Source organism: Ascaphus truei, chromosome 5 (assembly GCF_040206685.1).
Source record: "Ascaphus truei isolate aAscTru1 chromosome 5, aAscTru1.hap1, whole genome shotgun sequence".
Taxonomy (NCBI): domain Eukaryota; kingdom Metazoa; phylum Chordata; class Amphibia; order Anura; family Ascaphidae; genus Ascaphus; species Ascaphus truei.
In genome coordinates, this window is record NC_134487.1 from 30,280,013 (window position 1) to 30,297,535 (window position 17,523).

General features: G+C 40.6%; 1 protein-coding gene across 3 annotated transcripts in view; it reads left to right on the top strand.

Annotated features, from left to right (window-relative positions):
- Nucleotides 1–17,523, top strand: part of SEMA3A (semaphorin 3A) — a 280,469-nt gene that overhangs the window by 179,010 nt on the left and 83,936 nt on the right. For all 3 annotated transcript variants that reach the window (XM_075599556.1, XM_075599555.1, XM_075599554.1), the window contains exon 6: nt 1,867–1,986. In XM_075599556.1, the coding sequence (XP_075455671.1) occupies nt 1,867–1,986 (120 nt within the window). The remainder of the gene's footprint in view (nt 1–1,866; nt 1,987–17,523) is intronic.

The window sequence follows — 17,523 nt, forward strand, 5'->3', positions numbered from 1 at the left end:
AGCATATATCCCAGGTGTGCTCCTTTTTGAGCACAAGGGCCTCTCCACGTGATGCTTGATGAGATATACATCGCACTTGGGAGCCTTTTAAAACAGGGCTCCTCCTCTCTTCCTTCAACCCCATATTTGGTCTGGAACTCCTGTGTGAGTTGAATGTGTGATTGGTGTGTGCTGGCAAAGCTGCATACATTTGCTTGACATTTTTTTTGCAACATCTTTGCATTTGATGATTTGTCTAAAACTCTGTGAATAATTTGGGGGTTGAATTTTGACACATTCACCCATCTCTATTCTTCAGATATTGTTCTAATATTGATTAATGTGGTATCGATAGTTGTGCAAAAGTAATACAGAGGAGCAACTGAAAATATTATACAAATGACTCAGTAAATTGCAGCTTATAAAGGAGAAGCAGGTGTTTCAAGAGTGCTACTCCAGGATAGGAGGAAAGAAAGGAAAGAACATGCACAGTTAAAAGAGGATAAAAAGCTTATTAAAAGGCAACCTCAAGCAAAAGGATATACAGTAATATTTTGTAGATGTCACTTTTGATCAGAGTTAAATAATTCCACTGGACATAAAGCAATCGAGATATTTAGAATGTGAGATGTCACATTAAGAGTGTAAAACGCACATATTGCCGTTGACTTTCTGCATTTTGATTTGTGTGCTGTTTCTCACGGGTTTAATGTTACCACTCAATTACTTTTTTAAGTAAACAGAACTGTAATGTGACAAGTTACTCAAAGCAAAATAATTGTTATCTATAATAATATTCTTTTTTGGACGGGTTTTGGACATTTTGCTGGAGGATCATGAAAAGTCTTTATAACTATGTATATTTATATGTAGCAAAGGAGGGTGGGTTGCTGTATTGGTCCTTTCTTCTATGTACTGTAGTAACAAAGGAGGGAGAGGGAGTGAGTTGTATGATACCTTTCATTGGACCAACAAGTAGTTGATATGTTACACGGTTTCCACTCTCAGGGTCATTAATCGGTGAAGGGCCCTGAGAGGTTCGAAAGCTTGTAATATATCAACTACTTATTGGTCCAATAAAAGGTATCGTACCCCCTACTCCCTTTCCCTCCTTTGGTACTATATGTGTAGATACGTAGACATTCAAAAGAAGCTTTTTCAGATGTGTCTTCTATGAAGTCTTTATATAGATTTATAATAGGTGATATGAGTCATAGATATCATTGATGAGGTATGAGCAATTATGAAAGGTGAACTCAAGTTAAAAATAAAAGCTTTGTTACTCATCTTGAGGAATTTGTTGTTTTTATGTTGTTTGATGCAGCAACCTTGCTGGCAGTCTCAAGGTTGATTGTTTTAATTGCAACAAGAGGTCACAAAAGGAGCATATTACATGCAATAAAGACAAGAGTCGATGGATAAATATAGCTGGACAGATGAGTAATTTGTACTGCAGGAAATGTTAGTTGGGTTATATTTGTATCTCCACTGTGACCATTTGCTTATTTTTCTACATTCTTAATCTACCAATCCCCCCACACTATATGTTACCATATTTGTTCCAGAAGTCTTCAGGTTTAAATGCTGAACTCCACACTCTGGAGATATTTAACTGGGGATCCCCATAGCTTAGAGTATCACAGCTACACGGGTTCCGTATCAAATAATGTAAAAATAATAATGAAAAAAATTAAATAATCAAAACAAAAGAATAAGGTCTGGAGTAAGAAAGATTACAGAAATGGTTTAAACTTGAATTAAACCTAAAATGCCCCTTTTACATGAAGACATAATTCAGTCATTATATATTCCAGCAAAGTGCGGTTAGAAGTGTGATATAGCTGGTAAAAAAAAAAAACATTGGCATATTTTTTTTCCATTCCACAGATGGAGAGCTGTACTCTGGAACGGCAGCAGATTTTATGGGAAGAGATTTTGCCATTTTCCGCACGCTTGGAAATCATCATCCAATTAGGACAGAGCAACATGACTCCAGATGGCTGAATGGTAAGCATAGCACCAACTATGAAATGATGTCGTTGTGGAAACACTTGCTTTATCACTGGTTCCAGCCTAGGTCAAGCATCGAGAATGGTAGCACTCAAATATTCTCAATAATCCCAAAGTACTTCTTCAGTTAATTTTATTTATTGGTTTCGGTACAGAAGAATATTTTTTTTATTATTTAAATAATAAAAGGGGGGTTTTTTGGCACGAGTTTTCAGGACTTGCCTTGCCTAGTGGTAATAATGTACCTTTCCCTGATAAAACTTTTTACTAGGTAAAATCTTCTTTGTGTAATGAAATGAACAGGGGTCGTCCATTTTACAGATTAGCATTTTTGTGAAATCTGCAAAAGACTGGTTTGTTGGCAGAATTTAGCAAAGCAGGAGTCCCAGTAACCATGCAAAAACCAATCAGGGGATTTTAAATTGCAATGCACTTACTGACCACTGGGGATGGGATTAAACAATTAGAATGACGTTTGAAACATTGTGTGTAGCACATGTTGAATTTTTATTAACTTTCCGAAAACATTCTCGTCTTGGCTTTAATTTTGTACTTCTTTTTATTTTATTTTTCCTTCTATTTTTAGAGTTGTATTGTTTTATAACCTTCAGTGGATTGTTTCTATTGTGCTTTGGCACACTAGAGAGTTAAAATGCTTCCAACACTTTCATTACAAAAGCAAACTTCCACTCACCTCCCAGAGAACAAATATAATCACATTAACAAATTGAAATTTCTTCACTTTTTATGACTGAGGACAGATTTAATAAATAACTATAAAATTAAAAATCAGTCATAAAATTGCAATCATTGATTATGACTTGCAATAAACTGGCTGCTAGTTTGATAGGTTCTACTATTTGAGATTTTCATTTAGTACATTTCCTATTCCACTGACACTTAGATTACAGCTTGTAAACTCAAGACAAATTCTTTAACTATGCTAAATATTTGATCGCTGTGATTCTCTAAAAGCACCCTAAAGTCTGTAGTTAGCAAGCCACCAGTATAGTATTTCTGTTTGAGTATATAGAGAATATTATGTTTCTTTTCCATAATATATTAATATATTAAGAATTGTAGATCCAGATTCAAGACGTGTGTGAAGCAGTGATGAGGGGCGTTTACCGGGGGACTAGGTCAGCAGTATTTTGAATGCAGCATATACAAATAACAACTAAATGCCATAACTTATTCACATGTTATTCACTAAAGTCCAAGATCAGACTACTGACAGAAAATATTGCAAACTTGTATCAAATACCCCAGGCTGGCATTCGGCTGATCACCCTAAATGACCAAGATAAGGCAAGAAAAGGTAGTAAAAATACTGAGGGTTGACACTTTCCCTCATGTTTTGGTTTTGAACCTGAATTTTTTTTCATGTTTTGGTTCTGGTTTTTGCCAAAATGCAATTTGCTTGGTTTTTTTTTTTGATTTCTATTGAATTATGGAAAAAAAATCAAAATAAGCAGAACAATGCTAAAATAACTTAATAAAGTATGAAAACATGTTTCAGTATAAAATCTTATAAACAATTAGGAAACTAAAATAAATAACGAGCTTCAGTAGTAGGGTATTTTTATGATAGTGGCTAATTGCATATAATTTGCATATCATTTCCCCAAACGTCTGTTCTTTACAATGTTAAGCTTTTAATGTGACGGTAACATAAGTTACCATTACTAAGACGGCTTATTACATATGGCCCCATTAAAGATGCCATTGTCATTAGTTCACTTGAGGTCACTTGTAAGGTAGGCAATCTACCCAGAGGAAGAAAATTATTATCACTGGAAGCATGACTATGTTTCTGGTACTGTACGTACTGGGTTTAAGAACAACAATTGTTTGGATCAGCACTCATATATATTAAAGTATATAAAAATTGGGTCAAAACAACTTACAGTATTAGTGTAGCTGAACTGAACTAACTTTTATTGCAGAATCTGTTAGACATTTTTTTTTTTTTTTACAAAAATCAAAAAATAAATGTTAGACTTAATCCAGACACTGCTCTCAAGCACAAAAATTGCAACAAGTTTTGATTGTTTGTGCTAGAGAGCAGTGGATGCCTAGATTAGGCCAAACCCCTGTTTTTATTTTGGTACTAAAAATGTCCTATACGGATTTTGCAATAAAAGTGAGTTTAGTTCAGCTACACTGATACCATAAGTTTTTTGAATATTCTTTAATATATTGTCAGTACCGATCCAAACCATTGTCGTTCCTGGTTTGTCTGAATGCCTACTGGTGTAGGCATAGGGTTGCCAGGTGTCCGGTTTTGAACCAGACAGACCTGTATTTTGCCGATCTGTCCGGTAAAAAAATCAGAGATAATACTGGGCATATATATGTCCGGTATTTTCCCTCTCTGGACGTGCGGGCAGCGGGAGTGTGAAGGGTGGCCGGGTGCAGGGGCTCTTACCTCTGATTCAGAAGCAGGCTGTAGCATCTGGTAACCAGGGCAACGGGCGGCATCATCCCTCCCCTCCCAGCCAAGGAGAAGACTAACTAATGGGAGGGCTCAACTTCATTAAGGGGCATGCACAGCTCCCCCATTTGCTTGCTGGAAAATGTTGTTTCCTTCCAGCTTTGCATGTGGTAGAGGAGAGAAGAGAAGGATAACCTCCTAGAGAACCTCCACAAGTAAGATACCAGGAGGGGGAGAGGATGAGGAAGGAGGATGAAGAGGTGGTGAAGAAGGAAGGATGGGGGTGGTGGTGAGGAAGGAGGAGGAAGGGGTGATAGTGAGGAAGAAGGAGGAAGTGGTAGGAAGGAGGAGGAGAGGGTGGTGGTTTAAGAGGAGGAGGATGAGGGAGGGTGAGAGGATGATGGGCAGTGAGAGGTTGAGGGGGGTGAGTGGGAGGATGAGGGGGTGAGTGGGAGGATGAGGGGGTGAGAGAATGAGAAGGGTTGCAACAATATTGGATGTTGTGGGAGAAGAGCATTAAGATCAGTCTAGCTGGCCATGTATGACTGCAGGTATATTATTTATAAATATCTGACAGTTATATAATTTTTTCCTAAGTTTCACTCCACGTATGCACCAATTTGCACTATTTCATATTCTATTTCGTAAAAAATGCTGGAAGGGCGCTCAATCCCCAAAGCCTTACCCAGAATGTTTTACGAAATAGAATAGGAAATAGTGTAAATTGGTGCATACATGGAGTGACATTTAGAAAAAATTACGTAACCGTCTGAGAATTTATAAATAACATACCTCCCCACCGACATTTTGAGTGCGCCGCATTTTTCACCGTTGTGTCCAGTATTTTTTGAGAAGCCACCTGGCAACCCTATGCAGGCAGTGGAAAGAAAATGCTAATAGTGTGTACTCGGTTTAAGAAATATTTAGATTTATTAACTCATATGATTTGGCAGAAAATTGGAAAATAACATTGATTTATTTGGCCTAATATTATGAGGTATTTTAAATGTTCACACTGTTTTTTTGTTTTTTTAAAAAACATGCATCTTAATGTCTTTTATAAATCAAATTATAAAGTAATTATTTGTACTGTAATCCTTTATCTTCTCAAATCCTGTATATGAACAGATCTATTCTCACATTAGCTTCCTACTTTTTCCAAACCACATGTAGCGATTGTGCATTGAAATGAAAACTTTTGCTACTGTACGTAGAGTATGAGAGATACTCTTATTATCTGTAAAATTCATTTAATGTCTGTATTTTATTATTCTCATGCTGAACCTTGGGAAACCCTGCAGTCTTTCAAGTCAAAATTCTTCTTATTCAATATGTGATTATCACAGTGTCAGCTAAGAAAGGTTTATATGCTGTTGGAAGTAACAGTTATGATCCATGTCACTGTAACTTATGCATGATATACAGAGGTATAATTCATGGGTAAGTTCTTATACATACAGGTGGTGTCTCTAAAATTCTCTCTTTCATTTAATCCTTATCATTTTTATTTCTTCTTTTTCTTACAGTGCATTTGTTTTGCCTCTTACCGACTTGTTTAATCCTCAGCACTTTCTTTTTTCTACCATCCTCACGAACACTGAAAATTTATCTTTCTAAGTTAACACTCAAGTTACATCTGACAGGGTGAAGAAACTAACACCTCTTGCAAACTGTAGATGCAGAGAAGGATAAGATTTCAGTGAAGGTTAAGGAATTTCATACCATTCTGGTAAATTATCAGTGTGAGGTGTGAACACACCCATGGACTTTTATACCGTTTTGAATAGAATTTGGTGGCGGAAAAAGTTCTCATGTTTTTCATAAGAATACAAGAGACAACTTTGAACTTGAAGAGACTGCCCCTTCTTAAGTATCCTTCACAGTGGATTTTATATATGAAAAAAAAGGGAATAAATAGGTAGTTCTTTTATTGCAAAACTTTATATAATCAGCAATATGTAAATACAATGAAATGCAAACTAGCTAGACATAATTCTCACCATCGGTGTTCACTAATGTGCTTTATTCAGGACATCACTTTGAATGTTCAGCTGGTGCTCAATAGAGATTTACTGTTGACTGGGTAATTTGAGTTCATGTGCACAGTGGAAGTTAAGAGATTTACCAGGAGGAGGATGTCATGACAATGCATGTCACCATGGTGTGACTGGCTTAGCTGACATAGCTTTCTAAAGATCTCCTTCTGTGAAAATAGGCCCATTTGCAAATTAATTAGTTTCTGGCATCAGCTTGATTGTTGACCTAAAGTTTGTAGAATAGAAAAACAATCGGATTAGTGTGTGCTATACAAAAGCCTGCTGCGGCAGTTGAGTACTGTTTTCCAATCTGCTGAAGACGTGAATGGGACAAAACGATTCCTCTACGGAGAAGCCACAGTGAAGGTTAAGTGTGAAATAACTATCGGAACAGACAGAAAGAAGAGTCCTATGGTCCACTGAGTCTGTCCTTCCCACTTTATTCTAACTACAGAGCATGCATACTATATAGTGTGAAATGAAGTGCTACATGATATTCAAATTAGCCCTACATTCATTAACTGACCAAAGAAAGGTACAAAAGAGAGACAATTCCCCCCCTGGACACAATCTTTGAAACATGTACAATATAAACGTATGCCTTTCTAGCTGTTTTTTTTTGTGTTTTTTTTTCATTTACATTTTATTTTAGAAGGCCCAAAGCCTGCAGGATAGTGCTGACATAGCAATCCCTGCAGTTTTTTGTTATTTTTCCTCGCTTTTCCCCCTCTGCTAGGTAACACAGAGCTGTCTTCTGTGCAGATTACAAAGAGTTTAATCAGAAAAATATCTTGTCTTAATCTTCTCAGAAGGTTATTTGAGGTCCATTAATATCACTAAGTGGGAGGTGATTAGCAGCCCTCTTAATTTAGCATTTTTTAGGAATAAAATACATAGTTTAAAAAAATCAGTGACCAGGAAGAAAAAAACTTGAGGTGAAAACATTGTACTTTACAGGGCTGTAAAATAACCTTTAAACAATAACAATGAAGACGCATCGGGAACATTAAATTACCGTAGTGCTTATTATGGCACTATTGCAGGGAAACTCGCATTGATAATGTCATCATCAGCTCTATCACAGTTTCATGAATAATCCCCACAGTATCTTGAAACATTGATACAAAAAATGTGTAGCATGACAATGTTTCTCTCGGGGTTGGATTTTGGATCCAAAAAGCTCAGTTAAAGCTGCAATCCAAGCGCTTGAATTTTTTTTTTTAACATTTATTTCTATTTTTTTTACACCGGATTGAAGCAGGGGGCCCCCAGAGCGGAACCCCATTCATTTCAGCACCAGGGTCCCCCTAATTCCAGAGATACTTACCTCCATAGGGGGCGCCAGTAGCTGCTCCATCAGGGTTCCCATTATAGCGATGTTTCAAAGCTCCCATGCTCTCTGGGCCAATAGGAACCTGTGACATCATTGGTGCGGCTTCCTATTGGCTCGCGTGACACGGTAGCTTTAAACTTTAAAACCCAGCTAGCTCAGCCGCAGCGGCAACCGGCACCCACTACGGAGGTAAGTATCTCTGGAAGCAGGGGGTCCCCGGAGCTGAAAGGAATGGGGTTCATCTCCGGTACTTCAATCCTGTGGAGAAAAAAAAATTGTTACAATAAAAAGCGATTTAATTACTCCTTTAACTCGACGATAACTAAAATAGAAACAGACGTTATAGTATGTTTCCGGAGGTTAACACATATCGTCAGATCTAATTATATGCAAGAGCAATCGCAGCATAGGATTAATGTTAGCTTATTGTAGCATGACGTTGCGTTATCTTCCAACAACATGACAGTAAGTATGTTGTGACGTTACTCTGATCCAGCCTCTGTACGGGAGAGTGCATGGCTTAGGCCGTGCTTAACGTGCGCGCGACGGCAACGCGACGGGTGACATCACCCGTCGCCGTCGCCGCTATCGAAAGTTGGAATTCGCTTTGCGGCGACGTCGCGGGCGACCAGGTCATTGATTGGTTCAGAGGCTGTCACATGTGGCGACAGCCTCTGAAAAATCAAAATTGACCGGCTTCCAAATTTCGCGGCGCTGCCGTCGCTCCGTCACATCGCGCTTACTATAAGCGCACGTGACGGCGGCAATACATTTGTTTTTGGGCGACGTCGCGTCACCGTCGCCGGCACTATAAACGCAGCCTTATTGTTACTGTATGATATTGTCCTTTAAGATACATAATTCATCTTAATGTGACAGTAAATCCGGTTAACATTACGTTAAGATTTTAACAGACCTTTGTTAATCTGGACCTTATTATGAATTTTAAATAGACCTTTTCAACCTATTTTTTTTTTACTATCTGCATCGGCTTACCACTTGGGGATTTATGTGAAGCAATGGGTAGTTATGCGGGGATTTTAAATTTTAAAACAAGGATTATGTACGAATTTCCAAAAGTTTCATATTCTTCAATGTTTCTTTTTCCTACACTTCATTGCTGGGTTCTTCAATTTAAGCTTAATTACACAAGTGTTGAATAGGGAGAATGTAAATCATTTACTCCAAATCTGGTCAAAGGAGATTCCCCTCCACCATTGAGAAGGCCCAATATACTCACTTTATGGTGCACTGTACCATTGTGTGAGTATGATCGCTGAAAACAATGTCATCAAGAGTGTTTGGCGTAGTTTGGACGAGTGTATTGCTTAGAATTAATTAGTTCGTATAATTGTTTAAGAGGAAAGCAGGGACTATGGGAATCCCTGGATGTAAACTTGTAACCGTCGTTCACTACCTCCTATTATTTTATTTTAAAATGATGGTCAAATAATCTGTTTTAAACAGTAAAGATACTGTAGTCCTGTGTAATTTGGGGTTTACATACCTCTCTCATTCTGTGCAGTAATCCCTGTTAAGAGGGCAGGTTTGCCAGAAGTCATCATGGAGGTTTGCCCTCAACCCCTGTGATGTGTAAGGTGTAGCAAAGGAAGTGACAGCATGCTCTGTGTCCACTATTAGTGACACAGGGGTGGGTCTTCTGGAAGCTATATATTACACATCACTTCCTAAAGTTAGTAGTTCAAGTCTGCTCTGTCTGGAATCAAGTCTGTGAAGTTCAAGTGTCAGTAGTGACAGAGTGACAAGCTGACCCCACACTGTGTCCAGGGCTCTGGCACAGCTGGTGGCCCTCCCTTAGGGGAGAGGTGGCAGGAATATCCCTGTCTCTATTACAGAGTCAGGAGGGGACTTCCTTGAGGTGTGCAGCTACATGATGTGCGGCTAAGTACCGGCCGCTATGATGGGCATTCTGCCATGCATGATGCAAATAAAGATGCCCTTGATTCAAAGACCCTTCTTGCCTGTGACTGGAGTTAATCAGGAAGAAGATGCACCCAGGAGTTCTCTTCCAGAGACTCCTCCCTGCTATCGTGGGGATCTGGAAGGGATGGAGGCGCTGTAACAACTGTGAGTAGAACTCAGCACTACCTCACACGCCTGTCATGGTGAAATCCCCACTACCAACGAGCGGGAGACTCAGGAGTCCTGTGAGCCAGCAGATGCACCACACTACACGGACATGTAACGGGGGGCAGTTTCTAGACCTAGGGGCCCAGATGAGATTGGGTAGGGGTCGAACCGTTACAATACATTTACACTGAAAGGCAAAATTATGAATGAGGAAATATTAACATTTAGGACGGTGACCGGAGATATTTCTCCCAGAAAATGTTTAAATGCAGAAAACATGCTACTGAGTGTTATGTTGTCAGTTATACTGAAACACTTCTCTGCTGTCTTCTGAGCACACTTGATAGACACAGGTAAGTATGAATCAAACTTATTTATTGGTCCGAACAGAGTATTTATTGAACCTTTAAGGCTAGACACTGCACTGTAGTTTCCTGAGGCTTATAATAATGAGAATAACATGTCTAACAGCACTGTAAAAAGAAGTGTTTACTGTAAGTGTAAAACAGGACACAATTGTAACGATGACTCAATATTTATAGTACATCCAGTTTTCCTGAAAACTACTGAACATCACAGGATGTAATAAACGCATTCTTAGACATTTGTCCAGGGATTTTCAATAATTGATGTAGAGGATCTGTGCTGAGAATAGCTTTGTGTTTTTAAATGCTGGCAGTTTTCTGTATATTCTCAAACTGGAAAGAACTCTAATTTTCTACTGGTGTTCTTAGCTCTTAAGGAGTGTAGAGTAGTACTTCTACATTCTCAGTGTCCAGATTGTCTTAGATCAGTGTTTTTCAACCAGGTTCCTAGGAACCCTTGGGTTCCCGGGCATCCCTAAAGGGGTCCCTGCAATTTTTTGGTCATTTAAAAATGGTATCAACTACAGAAGAATTTACAATGCATCTGATCACAGAGTTGCTATTAGAGATGTTTGGTGGTTCCTCAGATTTCCACTTAGGGTTTCTTAACGAAAAAAAAGGTTGGAAACCACTGTCTTAGACCAGCGGTGTGCAAAGTGGGGGGCGTGAGAATTTTTAGCGGGGGCGCGGCGGTTACAAAGACCTACGCTCTTCCCCACGGCGTTTAAATTAAATGCCGGGGGAGGCGTGAGGCCTCTGTAACTCCCTTACCTGGTCTCTACCGGGTCTTCGGCGATGAATCGCCATGGCAATGCACGTCAAATGACACGGTGGGGTCACATGATGTCACATGGCCCGCGACGTCATTTGGAGCGGGGGAGGAGAGGCGCGAACGCTGCGGCTCCCGGGCAGGGGACTATCATACTAGATTGAGTTTCTCAGTACAGATGTTAAATAATTAGCAACAATGATGCTCACAACATAGTTTATTTACGTTTGTTCCAGTAGAACCTTATGTGTGCTCATGTATAGCTACAAAAATCTTCCATATTGATCTATTGCAGAGCATAATATATTGTGACTGTGGTTTCATTTACATTATTTAAGTCTGTTTATAATTATAAATTGGTATGATTTATTATATGCCACTAACACGTATGCACAACTATACAAAGAATTTTGCAGGCACAACCGCTGGGATTCATTAAGCGCTGATGTGGGGTTTCGAACCTCAATCAGTCTTTAACTACTGTTGACTTGAATAACAGTTAAAGTGACAATCCAAACCAATTTTTTTCCACTCTTTTTTTTGCATTTGAATGAAACAGGGTCTCCAGAGCGGAACGTCATTAATTTCGGCTCTGGGGACACCCTGCTTCTTGAGATACGTTTCTCTGTAGGTAGCTGCTCCGCTTGACTACCAGGATTCAGATTATGGCAGAGTTTCAAAGCTCCCGCACCAAGCGGGTCAAGAAGATGCTGTGACATCATCAGGTTAGCTCCCTATTGGCCCAGTTAGCTAAGCCAGAGTGGCTACCGCACCACCTTCAGAGGTAAATATCTACAAAAGCAGGGGTCCACGGAGTTGAAATGAATGGGATTCAGCTCTGAAGTCCCCCTGCTTCAAATCTGTGTTAGGAGTGGCTCAGTGAGTAAAGACTCTGACTCTGTAAACAATTACGCTGAGTTTGAATCAGGGGAACTTGGTTCCCTGGCTCCTTGTGACTTTGGGCAAGTAATTGTATCTCTCTGTGCCCAAGGCATCAAAATCATAGCCTGTGTGGGCAGGGAATGGGTCTGTAAAAATTCTTAATTACCACACACTTGGGGTTGCCAGGTAGCTTGTCCAAAAATACTGGGCACAATGATGAAAGGCTTGACACACACACACACACACCTACACCTCCATGCTGTTTCCTCTCCTTGCTCCACCCCTCAGAATCCTGACATGTCCTCCTGATTGGCTGCGGCTTGGTAATAGAGCCAATCAGGATGGAGGAAGCTGCCCAGTCCCCTAGTAATGGCCCTGCTCTCTCCCTGCTCGGGGAAATTCTGTGGCCGCCCAAGACGGTCACTATGTCCAGAGAGCTAATATATACACATACAGAGTACAAATACAGGCATACCCCGGTTTAAGGACACTCACTTTAAGTACACTCACGAGTAAGGACATATCACCCAATAGGCAAACGGCAGCTCACGCATGCGCCTGTCAGCACGTCCTGAACAGCAATACTAGCTTCCTACCTGTACTGAAGCTGTGCGCAAGCGGGGAGACTTTAGAGCCTGTTACAAATGCGTTATTTACATCAGTTATGCACATATAGGACGATTGCAGTACAATACATGCATTGATAAGTGGAAAAAGGTAGTGCTTCACTTTAAGTACATTTTCGCTTCACATACATGCTCTGGACCCATTGCGTACGTTAATGCGGGGTATGCCTGTACATGTGCAGAGAGGTAATACCAGTATACACATACATGTCCAGTATTACCTCTCATTTTTTACTGGACAGTGTCCAAATATATGACAGTCTGGTTCAATACTGGACACCTGGCAACACTACACGCACTATAATGTAATTGTGAAGCAGTTTGAGTCTGTTTGGGAGAAACGTGCTATATGAATGTATCCATGGCTGGGTGTGGCTACTATTCTGCCCTGTCCTTACATGTCAATCCTGGTGACAGCAGGCAGTGTTAGGACCAATCATGGGTTTTCCCCACTCAGGCAGTACCCTTGAGCGACAGGGGAGGAGGTGCGGTCAGGTCTGTGTTCTACCCAATCCTGGGTTCAGACCTGGTACCCTCCCCCTGCTGTATTCAAGGGGGTTGCATCTCAAAGTTGTTAGTTTTCTCTACCATTGAGAGAGACAAGGTATCACACCCAAGCTGCTGTGTACTGGCAGGCCCAGTTTAACTTCCCTTCGGGAGAGTGAGTGATTACCTATACCCCTGGTCCTACTAGAGGATCAGGGAAGAGCTAAGACTGCTGCGGGGGCCCTTGACCCATAGTGACGGTCCAGGGACCATTTGATGTTTGAGACCAGAGCTGTGACTGCATTGGGCAGAGCTGCTTTCGACTGTGCTGCACAGAGAATAAACCGGTTCCTGTTTCATATACTGTACCTCCTGCCTGGTGCGTAATCTTTCTGGGGGGAGAGGAAACCGTTCTACTGTGGGAGATTACTTTCATACATCTGGAGCCTACAGCAAATGGAGGCGCTGATTACCATGGAGTAAATGTCGGTTATGTACCCCAGAAGCCTGTTCTGCAGCCCCCTCAACCATCGCCGGAAACCTCAGCCTCTTGTGAGCCTACAGGTAGCATGCACCATACACCTGGTAACAGGGGAATCTCCCATAGGGTGGGTGAAACACCGTTACATGAAATAAAGATATTATTATTTAAAAAGGGACAACAATTAAAACAGCATGAATTACTCCTTTGAGGCTGGATCTGGGTTTGACAACCCACACTGCTCTTGGTGAATCTCCCCAATGAATCCCTTCACAAGAGCTTGCTATCTAATTTTGGTGCCTGAGGAATAGGGAAGTGAAATGACTTGCAGAGTGTCCCAGAGAGAGAGTTGACACTGGGATTTGAACTGGGTTTCCCCTTGTAATGTATACAAGTTACTGTTAGAAAGGATTGCTTGTGAATTGATGTATTCTCCATTCAGCTGATTAAAATGCAGCTTTACTCTGCTTATTATTGTTTGCGAAATTGTTAACATTTTTCAGATTAATAAAGTTTTATTGTTTTACAGAAACAATTATAATCTATTGCTTAGCTAACCCCAAGGAGAAATAACACATTATTACTCAAATACTTACAAAAGAGGGACTTCTGGTTTCAGTGTCAGCAGCAAGTATCTGGATTGTGTACTTGTTTATTTATTTTTTTCTTTAAATAAGGAATTCACATGATATTTTCCCACAGTGATCAAGAAATGTAGTTGACTATAAGTTGTTCCAGATCATGATCTGCTATTTGTTAACAATAATGAAAACAGGGAGCGTTACCTTAAACAATTAATTATCGGATGCCCTATGTCAGGGGTCATCAGCTCCAGTCCTCAAGCCCCCCCCCCCCCCCCACGTCAGGTTTTAAGAATATCCCTGCTTCAGCACAGGTGGCTCAATCAGTCTCTGCTTCAGCACAGGTGGCTCAATCAGCCCCTGATTCAGCACAGGTGGCTCAATCAGTGTCTCAGTCTTCAACTGAGCCACTGATTGAGCCACCTGTGCTGAAGCAGGGATATCCTGGAAACCTGACCTGTTGGTGGCCTTTGAGGACTGGAGTGGAGAACCCCTGCCCTATGTGGGATCATTTTGAACATTCTCCAAGTTCAAGTTAAGATGCAGTATAGGCCAGGTGGCAGAATTCAATGTGAAATATGAATCTTTGGCCATTTTGGCACAAGTAGTCATTTTTATTGTTTGGGGGGGAATTAGAAAACACCAACGTGGGAGGGAGTAACAGTGCAGATTGATTTTCTGAGCTTTTATTATGACCAAGATCCTTTCAATAGCAGATATCCTGTCTGAAATGCCTAACAATGCAAACAATGTCAAAAAAAAAAGCCATAACAGAAAAAGTCAAAACAATGTCAAATTGTCTGTTTTTGGAAACAAAAATCCATAATTAAATTAACTTTTTGGCATGAGACAGTGAAAATAAAAATGTTCTGTGTTGCTTTTGTATCAGTCTTCAATTTCAAATGAGTGGGTACTGTTTATATATGAAGAGGTGTTCATTTCAATATATGTATCTGGTAAATAATATATATTAGATTACATTCATTTAATGATTGTACTGATTGGTAGATCTGTTACTCTTTTACTGCAAATCCATTCTTCAAATATCCTTTGACAAAAAAACAAAAGGCTGATTCTGCTGTGGCCTTATCAAATCAACAAATACTGTATGTGATACGTGACACACTAACAATTTTTATTGTTAATTTGTATATATATATATATATATATATATATATTGTGACATAGTCCAAAGATGTTAGGCAGCTTTCTGCCCCATTTTAGAGCAGAAAGTGCAGGAATAGTTACAAATGATCCGTTCCACAGCTTCCCATTACCTCAGGCAGCTGGATGGAAAATCCAGACCACAGATTACAATGGCTCTAGTTCTCCCTCACCTGCTCTTCTAATCACATGCACAGGTATTTAGAGCAGAGAGGTTTTGCATTTCACTCTCTCTCCTTGGAGCCTGGGGGCTGGGGGTGTCGCTACTCTCCTGCATCCAGTATCGAGGTTGACGGCCTCTCCACGTATGACAGTACCAGAGGATTTGCCTGGACACCACGAACAGATAAGACAAAACAAATGATTACTGCTGTTGCTAAAAGACTGTGCTGTATCTTGTGTCCCTAAATGAGAGAGCATTGTTTTAAGCTGGGGAACCAGTTTAGTTGGCCAGCAGCTGTTAGAGAGACTGATTCTGATGTGTAGTTAGATCCCTGAAAGGGATAGGATTTGCTTATATGATTTTGGTTTTATTTCTTGAAATAACAGTGTGGGAAATATTGTAACACTGAAATGTGTGAACTGCTGAATGAAAGTTTCTGAGTACCTCTAACCGACACATGTTAAAGCTGCAGTACCTTACTTGGATGAAAATAAAGCAGGCAGAAGCCTGAGTTAAGCAGCATAATACTTTGCATGATCCTGTTTGTTGTATAATTAACCCTAGAAGACTGTGTCGGGAAGAACCCAGACAGACGTCAGCACTACAAAAGAGGGGCGTTTGTCACATATGGTGGAGAATGCGGGCAGACACTAAAAAGTCTGTGGGTTTTCAAATAAATGCGGGGCTTTAAAATGGCCGCCCAGCTGAACTAAAGTACAGATGCTATGAGTGAAGTCTGTCCCAATGTGTATATCAGTTGTGCTTCTAGCATACACAGAGAATGTGCGAAGTGTGGATGCAATAGCACCCTGAACCCAAACAGAAAACCAAAATGTTTTGCTGAAGAAGAAAAAAAAAAAAAATTGCATCTAGCAAGTGCTGTTTGTAAAGCTAATGCATTTTGCTGAAGTGAGTGAATTTGCAGCTAGCAAGTGCTGTATGCAAGTTGCTGAAGGGAGTGAAATTGCAGCTAGCAAATTGTTCCTGCCGGGTTTCTAAAATGGCCGACGTGAAATGTTTATTTTGTAATGTACATAATCATGAAAAACAGTGTCCCTTCAGGCCATACGATGATGATGATGATGATGACGACTCGTATGTGGCCCCTGGAGGAGAGCCGTACCCACAGATGAATTTAGTATGCTGGGCCTGTCATAAAGTAGGTCACATGGAAGATGTGTGCCCCAAAATTTTCAAAGACAAACAGCTGCAAAAGCAAGCAACGCCCTATGTGTGCAAGCAAGATGTGGAAGCTTATACCAGTGAGCGTGTGCCCAGTACCACTGATATCTCTGGAGCTAATAAAGCAAAAAGAAAGAAGAAGAAAAAGAAAACTGTCCCTCAAGTCACAGGGGAAGTGACCGAGCCACTTGAACCTGCGCTGTCAGGACATGCGTCAGAAAGGCGCCGAGATGTGCTGCAGACCGGAGTGATCGGCAGAATTGTCACGGGAACAGTGGCAAAGGAAAAGGAGGAGCAGAGGGAAGCTGAATCCTTGAACCAGGATAAAGAGGCTTTGGTTTCTGCACTCCAAGCTGCCCGCCATAATTATGAAGTCCTGTGGCAGGATTTGGTGAAGGAGCGAGAATGTTGGAAGAAGGAGCAAGAATCTAACAATAAGGTGCGAGAAGCGAACGCCGAGTTACAGAGGTGTATACTTCCAGCTTTACAAGAGCACGAGGCTTTGAAGAAAACAGAGTCTCTCTTACGGAGTGAGCTGGAAGAGGTGACGACTAGTCTGGAAAAGGCCAACACCGTAATTGTCACCATGGATGAAAAACAGATTAAGTCTGACAAATTGATTGCTATCCTAAAACAGAAATACGGGAAGGCTCTACAAGAGGTTCATGCGCTCAGCACAGAGGTGCAACACTTGCGCCTGGAGGGCCACGGTCTGAACACAGAGCTGGGAATGTTGAAGCAAACCCATGAGATTGCCCTAAGTGAGTTAGAGACTGTAAAGCAAGAAAATGAGACTCTGAAATTGGAAAATTCAGATTTGACTGACCAAGCAGAAAAAATAAAGAAACAGTTGACTCAGGAAAAATTAGAAGTGCAGGAAGCACTGATGCACACTCAGAGCCAGCACCAGGAAGAAATGGACGCTCTGAGAACAGAATTGC